General features: G+C 31.6%; 1 protein-coding gene across 1 annotated transcript in view; it reads right to left on the reverse strand.

The window, feature by feature from the left end:
- Positions 1 to 388: 388 nt before the first annotated feature.
- Positions 389 to 12,826, reverse strand: part of LOC124530097 — a 136,344-nt gene continuing 123,906 nt past the window's right edge. Inside the window, exon 6 of the mRNA XM_047104095.1 lies at positions 389 to 1,557. Within this exon, the coding sequence (XP_046960051.1) occupies positions 1,457 to 1,557 (101 nt within the window). The 3' untranslated portion in view covers positions 389 to 1,456. The remainder of the gene's footprint in view (positions 1,558 to 12,826) is intronic.

A 12,826-nucleotide genomic window follows, 5' to 3' on the forward strand; every position in this document is an offset into this window, starting at 1 on the left:
TGTTGTAATATGCGAATGAGTTTTTATGGTAATTTTTGAAGAAAATTAGAAGCTTCAATATTCGTACGATAAGTAAGCGGAGCTCATATCAAATAAAAATATTAAATAAAAAAAGTATGTAGACTATGTAAACGTTGAACTTTGACAGAAGCGTTATTTCTTAGTCTGAATTTCGTACGTATCTTATAACAATCTTTACTTCGGTTTCAGCAGCCTGGTTAGCCAATGATGTGATATATATTTTTTTACGGAAATGTTATGTACGGGCAATGGTGATCACCACTTCAATTCTTCAATTATTTGGCCTTCCGCCTACCATTACTGTAAATATATTTATGTATATATTATTAATGTCTGTTGTTGTATGTCTATTGTCGAGTATGTTTTAATCATGTTTCTCCCTCACATACAAATCTTTATCTATTAAGTAATTTATTTTGGCTCATCAGAACAATACACTAATATTTGGTTATTGTGTCGTCCTTTAAAACCAATTCGATAGTCTCTTGCTTCATATTATTTTTACATTTTATATTCTTGCTTACACCATAGAATTTGTTAATTTTTATACTTTATTACCTGTAACAAAGCTACAGATAGAGATCTTACCGATAAGTCCGTCTTTCCACGCTATTAACCTGTCATATACTATGACTTGATAAGGTACATCAAATTTTATTAATGATCAAATAATATGTATTACAACTATAAACGAATGTACACCATAAAACACATTTACTGTTTAAATATAATATCTCAAACTAAACCATTATTAATTGGCACATTGACAATTATTTATACAAACAATATCACACTGTACCATAATATATTAAGTTTAACAAATAATTTCATATTAAAAATCGTTGTTACACAAACGATTCTATCTATATAATCTCTGTACAATACGAGGTGCGATATTACAATAGAAGTGTGTTTAGAGATTAATTTGTCATTAAAATATTTTATAATCTCACCCAAATAATTAAGCAACCTTATGCCTTATCACAATGGAAATAAAGAATGTTATAATCAAATTACAATATAAAAAGTCAACATAAAAAAAATTACGAAACATAAAAAGAGGAATATTATGAAAATTAATAAAAACACAAATCTATTTTACCAAACCGATCCTTAATAATCTAATTGACATTAATATATCGTTGACTAAATCCTTGATAATAGATCGCAATTTTTGGACGAAAATTATTTCCATTTATCATTTCTGAACGCAATCATGTAACGCTTTTATTTTTATTTCACCTGTGTTTAAAAAATACGTATTCGAATTTAGTCGAAGATATAATTCTGTAATATGTTTGTGTACAAACAATTACAGTAGTTGAGACAAGGATTTGATAATTTAATTAAATATACATATATTATACCTATATTACGTCCACAGCATTACGTAACTTAAGTCCGTAGTAATTCGTTCGTTTATTCAGTCATACATTTATTTCACTAGACAAGGCACAAGTTTTCTCCCAAGCAAAAATAACGTCCATAGGCACAGATCATTCTGTAATCTGATTGCGTTATTCTTCCCTACAGCATCTGAAATCAAGATTTATGTATTAATGTCTGTTCAGAGATAGAAAATTTAAGAGGGATTTGTTTTATATAAAAATCTAAAATTGTAGAATACATTTATTGCTCAAGACAATAATCAATAGACATCAAAAATGGATCAAAAGTCTGTAAATATCCGATTACTAGTATGAAGCCTCATCTCCCTTTGAAGAAAGAGATACGAAACAAATTCAACCACGCCGCTTCAATGCGGGTTGGTGGATTTACATGTGGCAGAATTTCGTCGAAATAAGACATGCAGGTTACTTCACGATGTTTTCTTTCACCTCCGCTCATGACATAGATTATAAACACAAATTAAGGACATTGAAATTCAGTGGTACTCGCCTGGGTTTGAACCTGCAATCAACTCTTAAAATTTACGTGTTCCAATTAATGGACCATCTCGTCTTATACAAATTAAAATACTGACCAAATATACATCTTAAAAAAATTGAAAATTAACACTATACTTTAATTTAATTCCTAACAATATACGATATATAAATATTATATAAATATATTTCATACATGTATATAAAAGGCAAATTCCTAATTGCTTATCATTCAATGCCTTACACGCTAAGCTACAAGACAATGACTTGAAACTTGCAAGTTAAGGGCACACTAAATTAATTTTGCGAAATTTTGATTATTACCAAAGTTACTTATGACGCGTTAAAACGGTCGAGTGTACGTCGGACGTCGATTTGGATTTTTTATATAAATTATATAATTTATTACATGGATATATCTCTCCATACATACATAATAAAGTCCATGCAAATATTATAAATGCGGAAATAATTATTTCTGTCTGTCTCGCTTTAACGCCCAAACTACTGGACCGGTTTAAATTAAATTTGGTACACAAATAATCTGAAAAGAAATAGTCTGTGAGCCTGAGAAGAACATATGCTTCTTATTAATTGGAAAATAGTGTTGTAAACGAAGAGGTTATACATATAATATTTTAAGTTAATTTGCAAATATATTCATATTTTCTACGTGTGAGGGAAACCGCTCGTATGTAATATGCCTTACTGCATACAAAATCAATGTAAACCAGTGGGTCTAAAGGGATTAAATTTTTCTTATGGAATATCCATAAGAGATAGAGAAGAATTTTTCCAGTTTCATCTCCTACGGTTTAAAATTTGGGATGAACGGTGGTATGAAAATTAGTTTTGTTATAAATTATTGAAACGTGTATTCAGTGTTTAATAAGAAAAATAATTTTATAACAGTTCTTAATTACAAGCATTACAATATAAAAGGATTAAGGCGACTGCGAAACCCACTACATAAATCGGTCTCATTATGTATTGCAAAAATGGTATATATACTTAATATGCACTTATTTTGACTTATTATCGAATACAATGTTAATATAATATTTATAATTTCGTTGAAATTTTATAGCTCGGCTCAGTAGTATCAGAGATAATTAAGTCTCAATTTTCTTGTATTTTATTGATTGCATATTTGATTATTCAATTAAAAAAAATATAACGATATTACATTCGCATTTTCCATAAATATTTGACAAGCCGAATATTGTTCTAAGTAGTTCGTTCTAATTGGCGTTCTAAAAGGTTTCCGAACTAAATGAGAGCTAATTTTAACTGTTTGCGTTTAGTAATGCAAAGAAATTCTGAAGTGACAGGCGGATAGACAGATATGTAAGGTTTTTGTTTTTCAGTTGCATACAATCCTGAAAACTGACTCGCTTTTACCACTAGAAAAAGTAATTTTGTCGTTTAAAGTATATTTCGCTAAAAATAACAGTTTGACACGCTACATGACTGTCGTAGAGGTTGAAACATAAAATTTAATTTTTATATTACAAATAGTAAATAACAAAAAAATCTAATCTTTTATTTTTAAAAATACAACAGCGATTATTACAATATGATTTTTTCAGTTGTCAATATATCAGATGTATTGCGAAAGAGTATTGGGTTTTTGCATGAAAATTGTTTTAAGAAAAAGACGGAAAAACAAAAGAAAAATAAACACTTCTGCATTGATAACCCCCTTTTTATAAAGTCGTCTATTATTTTGTGACGTTAATTCAGTACGTAATCATATATAAGGCTGGTAGCCGTTATGTGTTTACCTCCAGCTGGAAGATCAAGATTATTAGAACGTATGTATTACTTTAATTAATTAATATGAAAGCCATTCTGCCAGAAGGATAAATTAATTAAGCTACTTGATTAGTTTAAGGAAAACAATTTATATTACTATAAAAATATACGTATAAAAATATCTTATATTTGTCTTTTTGTTCTTATACAAAATTCGGACTTAATGCCTATAGGCATTCTCTACCAGTCAACCTTTCAACCTTTCAAACAGAAACCATGAAGACGATGACTTAAATTGAAAATACATAACAATATACATATAGTATCTATAAAATAAATATTGATCTATACTATCTATGGTAAAAATATAAATAATTAATAAGATAGCGCATAACATAAGTCAGTTCAGGCTTTTCCGCCACGGTTCTCTTAATGACATAATAAAAAGGGGTCTTGCCACCATCGACGTTCCTGCTCTTACTGAGCCTCGTGGACCTGACGGATTAACAATGGTTCCCTGGGAACGAGGACGGGTCCTTATGTGGGACGCTACATGCGTTGACACGTTGCCCCCATCTCATATCCGAGAAACAATGTTAAGAGCCGGTGCCGCTGCGGAAAAAGCTGAAGCAAAAAAAGGAATTAAATATTCGTGTATATCAAATTACTTTTTTGTTCCATTTGCTGCCGAAACGCTTGGCCCTTGGAGTAATGGTGCAAAAGGCTTCATCAAAAGTATAACACCTCGCCTCATTGCCTCCACTGGTGACAGGAGGGCTGGTTCGTTTTTTGCCCAGAGAATCGGAATTGCGTTTCGACGGGGAAATGCTGCTAGCATTCTTGCCACCATTCCAGGCGTTAAAAAAATTATATACAGTAACTAGTTTTAGTTCATATTTGTGCATATTTAAGCATTTAATGTCATTTAATCATCAATCAATCATAATCATTGTGATGATATAATTCATATTATATCATCACGACGATTTTTGCCAGCAAATATGACACAATGGTTAAAAGCCATATAATTTTGTGAATTCAAATCAAAGCAGACTATTGTATTCATAATGCTTCTCGTGCCTATCTATACCCGAATATATCTGATGAATTTGGTTCTACAATATGCAATGTCTTTCTCACTTTCAATATCAAACTATTATTAATCAATTAGGCTTATAAATGCACTTTTGAATAGTCACATTAGAGTGTTCCGTTAAATGGAAATCTACCACCAGATCAGATAACAGACTAGGATGGGATATACCTAATAATTTACCGAGAAGAATCGACAATATACTCAGTAATCACTCTTTTCCATCATGTTAATCATAGAGTATATCAGTAAAGTAATATATCTAGAAATTGATCAATGCTAAGTCCACGCTTTTTAATCTTTAATAAATCTTGTATTGAATATTTTGTCTTATTTATGTTTTTTTTTTTTTTTTGGACAAATATATCTATGGAATATTATATTTATAGTACCTACAGTAATTACTTATATCGAAGTATTTGCACATCATCTTCCAATAACGATTTCAAAGTATAAAATTTTCTGTTTATTATTTCGAAAAGGATTTATATAAAACAAAAAATAAAATAAAAACTGTGGTAATTTGTTTTTAATATAAGGTAAAATAATAATGTGTTTCGTTTGAAAATATAGATTAATTTATCGCGTGTTCCACGTAGTCTTTAATCTATAAAAGTTTACAACCCTTTAGCAATTCTTATGAACTATAATTAGCGTAGCGGTTTTAATATTTCAAAGAATAAAAATAACCTAAAATGACATGCTATGTTCTGATGCTAGCGATAAGTCTATGTAATAAAGATAATGGAGCCTCGTTGGTTTAGTGGCTAGATATAAGGTCAGAGATACCGAGGTTCTAAATTCAAATTTCGGACCGAAAAAGTTATTGGGTTTCCTGTTGAAAAATTCCACGTCTTCGCCGAGTGTGGACATAGGAAGTCTGAATACCACACATAAAGCATGTAAAGCCGTTGGTCATGCGCCTTAACTTTCAAAATCAAAATATACTTTATTCAAGTAGGCTTTAACAACCACTTTTGAATCGTAGTTTAACTATATTAAGTGAAGCTATCATCAGTTTGGAATGTAGATTCTGCCGGGAAGAACCGGCAAGAAACTCAGTAGTTTCTCTTTGTGGGGTCGTATCCAATTTGCCTTCCCATTGGATTATTATAGGACTGAGGCTATAGGGGGTTTCACCTGGGTTTGGCCGATAATTGTTCACTATATCTATCTCTTCCTGTTCTCCCTTGGGATTGGCTAACGACGGATTCGGAGCATACAGCATCATCATGAAAATAATTGTATTTATTTACAATATTAAAAAATTGTGAATATATTTTTCTACCTATACATGTGTCTTGTTCAAGTATAAAAACCTCAAACACGTTTTTTCGACATAGTAGCATTCGAATTTGGTTTCTGTACGGTAAGCTTAACCACAAGAATATCATTTTTGTTTTTCAATAATTCCTTGTAATCTATGTTTTAAATAGAATCGTATCTCTACGAAAAATATGTATGTAACAGCTGTACCCACGACTTCAGGCGCGTTTAAATTTAACAAAAAAAAAAAAAATTCTTGTAGCCAAAATGACTCCTTACAGGCAGTGAGTCATTTGTATATGTTAGTCAGTGAGAGTTGAGAATCCGTATGCCATGTGTACATCACAAATTCTTTATTGACCATGTATAGATTTCCTAGTGATGTTTTGCTTCACCATCGAGCATGAAATATATTATAATAAATACAAAACATCACTTGTGTGTACCATGGGCTTGAACCCAGAATTGTCGGTTAAGACTTTCGTCTTGAAACTACTACATCATAACGATGTATACCTTTACATATATTGTATAATCGTAATAACAAAAGGACTGAGGGTTAGGAAGTAAATCGAACCGAGATAGGTGGTTTATTTAGATTGAATTCAGTGATAAGGCTTTCTACAAGACTCTCTACCGAAACTGCATGTATAACTCCTCATTAAACATTCTACGAACAAACAACACAACACTCAGTATTGTTGTTGTTGACTTGAACAACAGTCACTGTAAAGGGTGAATAAACCAGTGGAACTACAGTTACAAAGGACATAACGTCTTAGTTCCTATTTTGGTGGTGCGTAGACGATATAAGGAAAAATGTGAGTTGAATTTCCACAGATAAAATTAGCATGTTACACCAATAACACCAAAAAGGTTTTTCATTTAAATTTAATTTTATAAATGTAGATTCTTCATATAAATTTAATTAAAACCACATTTTTAATTATAGCGTGTACAAATCTCTAAAGAAAAGTTATCCGTTAACTTCATCGCTTTTTGCGGTAGTATTTTTACTCAGACCTAAATAACTAATGAGAGTTTGCTGTAAGTATTCGAATTTATAGTGTCGAGCGGAATAATAATGTCGACCTAATGTCGACTAGGACGACCATTTACAACGGAGACTAGACAAGTACGATGAAAATACATTACCTTTTTTAAGGATAAAATCTTGGAAGTGATTAGCTTTATCTCCATTATTCATTATTTATTTTCAATTATAGATATAACTCGAGTAGGACTGGCGTAGACGATAGGTCAGGATACAGAGACTCATCACTAGGTGGATTGTGTATTAACCTTATTTTTTTTTACTTCAATAGCCCGATGACGTGGTTTGTCCTCTGCCATGATCAGGAAAAGATGAAGTACGGTAGTACAATACTGCTAATTTATTTGTCAGACAAACTCAACAATTTGTATTGAGTACTTAACAAAGCGTTATACAGAAACAAATTAAGTATAAAGTAAATTAACAGCCTGTAAATTTCCCACTGCTGGGATAAGACCTTCTCTGCCATTAAGAAGAGGGTTTGGAACATATACCACCACGCTGTTCCATTGCGGGTTGGTGGAATGTACATGTGGCAGAATCTCGATGAAATTAGACACATGCAGATTTCCTTACGATGTTTTCTTTCCCCACCAAGCACGAGATGAATTATAAACACAAATTAAGCACATATATATAGTGGTGCTTGCCTGGGTTTGAACCCGCAATCATCGGTTAAGATACACGAGTTCTAACCACTGGGCCATCTCAACTCAAATTGAGTATAATATGAACCAAAATTTATTAAATAAAAATGAATAAAGTTGTCCACGAATATTTAACGTAATTGTTAACACTACATTAATTATATGTTTAAATGACATTAAAAAAATAAGCTGACCGAAAACATTACGCTAAAGAAATGAAGTTCATTGACCGTAAGGTAAGTGGGGTTTATAGGGCGAAGGGCTTTTAATTTTACTGCGCAAGGAGGGTATTTTATTTCGGGTTTTATTATCGTATAAAAGTTGAAGATGTTAAAATCAATGTAAGTGATATGTTTTCAGCTTAAAATAGTTGCCTTAGAAGAAGGTAATACGCAATTAGCCTACAACTGCAAGGAAAAGCCTCTTTATCAAGGAGATGCATTCCAAGCTTAGTTCACTACGGTATTGGATTAAGGCTCAGAATTTACCTGAACGTGATCGTGAGATCGAGGTCGTGGATGTTCACGATGTTATGTTTATATATATAACTAACAATTCCACTCTGAAGATTGAGCTGAGATGACCCATTGGTAAAAACATGTACATCTTAACCGATAATTGTGGGTTCAAACCCAGGCAAGCACCACTATATTCATGTGCTTGATTTGTGTTTATTGTGTCTAATTTCATAGAAATTCAGCCACATGTGTGTTCCACCAACTTGCATTGGAGAAATCGTATTGGAATATGTTCCTAACCTTCTCCTCAATGGGAGAGGAGGCCTTAGCCCAGCAGTGGGTAATTTGAAGGCTGTTGTTGTTGTTTTTATTCCACTCAACCAAACTCCACGTGGTTGAGTAATTACATGAATGTACAGTGAAAAGATTACTCGACTTATGTGTCACGTTGATCTTAACTTCAAAAGCATCAACGATTGATAACAAGTTCAAATCCGTGCAAACACCGTCGAGCTTACACATGTTTAATTTGTATTTATAAATTATCTTGTGTTGAGCTGCGAAGAAAACACAGTGAAGAGATACTACGTGCGTTGGAATTTTGTGACGTGAGTATTCAGAATAACAAGCAGATAAGCAGGGTAGATTTGTGCTTTTCCTTGTATTAATTATGATTGTACCTCCAAGGATATTTTTTGTCCGATTTAACGTGATTTTCTATGTTAATCTGTTGCCTACATTTACCAATATAATGACATTTCATGATATTGTTAATAAATGCGATTAAGTTTGGTTGGCTTGAACCTTTTCTTGAACAGAAATACATAAGTAGATGGTTTCAAAGTCGAAGTGTTTCTGTGAATGGGCAAATTAATTATGTAATGTTAATTGAAAATATAAAATGTCTTCGAAGAATAGAGTCGAATGGAGGATGTTTTGATTTGCTATTTACACAATACATTGGGATTATTTTATTCAAAAATTCTTTATCCATAACAAATACTACGTGAGCAAAGTCATACACGACCCGAATCAAATAACCCCAACGAAATCAAATCAATAACATTCGAGACCACAAAGAAATAAAATGGAAGAATTCATTTTCCTTCATATGTCTTAAATAACTTTATTGTAACAGTATTTCATGATATTTGCATATGCAAGCAATATCTTTGCTGCAGTTTGAAACTGCGTTCTGTTCTAGAGACTGCTCGGCGCCGAGATAAATAAAAAAATTGTAGCCATTTCATTAACCACGATATTCTATTCTTTAGAAAAGCATCTAAAGTGACTACAGGTTCTTCCAAGAAAAATGTTCCTTAAGATTTATAAGGTAATAAATTAATATTAGTGATTTTTTATCATATAATAATAATGTTTATTTCAAATTAAACACATTATTTTCAACTACAAAGGTGGGTTGACATTCAAATACGCATTTCAGGTATATAATTTAACTCTTGTTAATCGTAATATCGTAAAATCGTATGAAATAGTGTATACTGTGTATAAACAAAACCATGCTGTACCAACGCAATATCTGTTCAAAAGTCTTTCGATTCAAAACAGCAGATTTGATTCAATGCGACGTCGTAAGCTTACTTTGATGGATTTCGAAGCGTGTAATCACTAAAATGTAAATGGGTTGGAAGTTTCTCAAGAAAGGTTTAGACATCCTTAGGCGAACATAATATATGTCGAGTCACGTTGAGCACACCCTATCCCAAAGTCCAAACGGGATTATTCATGTTGGACGCTATCATTGTCTTATTCAAAAAAAAAACTTTTTACCTCAAAAATTTTGTACTAGCTGAATGAATGAATTGCTAAATCAAAGTCAGAATCTAACGATTTCACGTATCTTAATCTGTTCTAGCGTTTAAAAGTTACAAGATAATGAAAAATACATTAAAGTAAGTAGATTGTTTAGCAGTCTTGTCACACACAAAGAACAGTTAGTAGATTGATATTTCCGCTATAAAATTAATTATTTTTAACATATAAAAAAAAATGTGTGTCATAATCAATAAGTATTATTAATTACTAATTATGAAAGTAACATAATATTACTCTCGTTCAAGCGCGTGCAACGTTAACCCACGCTGTCATGTAGTACGACACAACTAATATGTAGCATCGGCAAATTCAATAAAACCGATTACTGCCGATTTATACAATCCATAGAAAAATCTCCCTATCGCGTCACTCAGCTATTCGTTGCTATAGATTCTCACGTCAGTTCAACTCGAGAAAGCAAGTGATGTAAATTGACGTGTCAGATTGACGAATATATTAGCTCATATGATATTACAAGTTATTACGTTAGTGTAAAGATCATATTTACATAAGAAATAAATATTGATATTTTGGGATATCGTATTTAATTCAGATGTGATCGGTTTTACGAATTTTGCCGATGCTACATCTATGTTGTGTCGTACTATACCCACATGCAAATGACGTGTGGCTAAAGTCGCGTGCCAAATTGAAATAAAATGGCCGCTACATCATATTTTAATTACTTTAATAATGAAGTTATACTTGTTCTTTATAAGAAATTAACTAATGTTGTTTCTAGCAGAATATAAAAGCACCACCCTTCAAACCGTAACATACTAGAGAAAGTTTTAATGTCACGCATATGTTACGAGTATTAATAAAATTCCGCAGACATTTTTAACTTTGCCGTTTCGTAAATTACAAAAAATACATTGGTAAAAAAAGCGTATTATTCGATACAAGACTTCATAGATGATAAAAAAGCGTGGAGTTAATACCTGTTGACTTCCAAGCAGGATATATTAATTTAAATAATGCTATTAACTAACATGACTTTTTATTCTTTAGGTGATGAAAAAGAGTAACTACTGAGTTTCTTGCCGGTTCTTCTTGATAGAATCTACTTTCCGAACCGTTGGTAGCTTCACTTATTGTAAAATAACGATTCAAAAGTGCTCGTAAAAGCCTACTTGAATAAAGTTTATTTTGATTTGATTTGATTTGATTAGCTTGCAAGCACCATCACACCTAGGTATAATAAATTATGTACATGCTTAATTTGTGTTTGGAAATACAATTCGTAAGGATACCTACATCTATAAAATGAAAACGTACCACGTACTTAAGTAGCGAGCAGTAGTTTCTCGAATAAAATGAAGTCGAAGTATAATTACTTTAAATTGTTTCGAATACGAACTACTGTTATTACATTATTATTACCATTATTACACAGTGATAATAAATTCCCTTTTTGATCTAACGCGGTATCATTGGTTGCCATCTTAAATTATGTTTTGTATACAATAGATAACTTATGGAGTAGTGAAAAAATGTCTTCAATGTCAGCGAACATGTATTTTTGGAAGAAATTTTAAAGTGGAGAAATAGGAAGACATTTTTTATATGTATGTATAGGTAAGCGGTCAGGGACCATTTGATGGTAAATGATTACCACCGTTAATTGGCTTTGTCTATGTATGAAAAAAATAATCGTTCCTTACACCATCGATGTGCAATCAACTTTGTGAATAAAGATCTTTTACCTTGTAACTATCATATACCAGTTTAACATTTATTTTACACTGGCTCACTGACCCTTCAAACAGGAACACAACGGTACTTAGTATTGTGTACTACAGTATAGTGTACTGTTTTGCGGTAGAATGTCATACTTGCACAAAGCCTACCAATAAGATATATTGAATAATGTTTGTTTTATAAATAAATATTCGTTATAATATATAATGAAATCTTTTTCCTTCTTCCATTGAAATTTTTATACGTACTGTTTAATGAAGTGTACAAATAGTAGTAGTCTGCCAATTGTAATTCACCATTCGTATTCATAACATTCCCAAATATTAAGGAATCAATCCATGTTTTATATATAATATATAACCTAAATAAATAAATAAATATTGGACAACATCACATACATTACTCTGATCCCAATGTAAGTAGCTAAAGCACTTGTGTTATGGAAAATCAGAAGTAACGAAGGTACCACAAACACCCAGACCCAAGATGATATAGAAAACTAATAAACCTTCTACATCGACTCGGCCGAAAATATACACACCACTCGACCACAGAGTTCATCAATACTGACGAAATTAATCCTAATATAAAAAATACAAGACTTTCACACAAAAACATCCCAGCAATAGGTCTCTCCCAGTGCCCTTAACGTGACTAGACTTTTAATTCATCGATTACAGTTCTGAACTCGTCCAATAATATATTGAAAAAATTCTGTGCTATTGAATTAAGCCTCAGTATAATATTCGACTATATTTCTGAAGCAGTTTTTCAATACAAAGGAGTACCTATTATTGAAATAAATATTAGCTTTTTATTATATTTTATTGGTATTGAAAAATACCTATATTATATTATTTTCGGAAAGTATTTTATATTTTTTTTTACAATATGAAATAAATGATTATATCCTTTATGATATTTCTTAATATAATCGGTTACTATGGAAAATTTTGTTATTATAGTAATATGTTAAATATGTCGAGCTGTTGAAACATTAAAACCCCAACTTTGGCGATAACGCCCTCGACTTAGACTCTGGGATCTGCCATCAATCAAAAGCGTAGTAATCTAATAGCCATATGAGCAACTTTCCATTAATTCAATCA

Source organism: Vanessa cardui, chromosome 5, assembly GCF_905220365.1.
Source record: "Vanessa cardui chromosome 5, ilVanCard2.1, whole genome shotgun sequence".
NCBI classification, from domain to species: domain Eukaryota; kingdom Metazoa; phylum Arthropoda; class Insecta; order Lepidoptera; family Nymphalidae; genus Vanessa; species Vanessa cardui.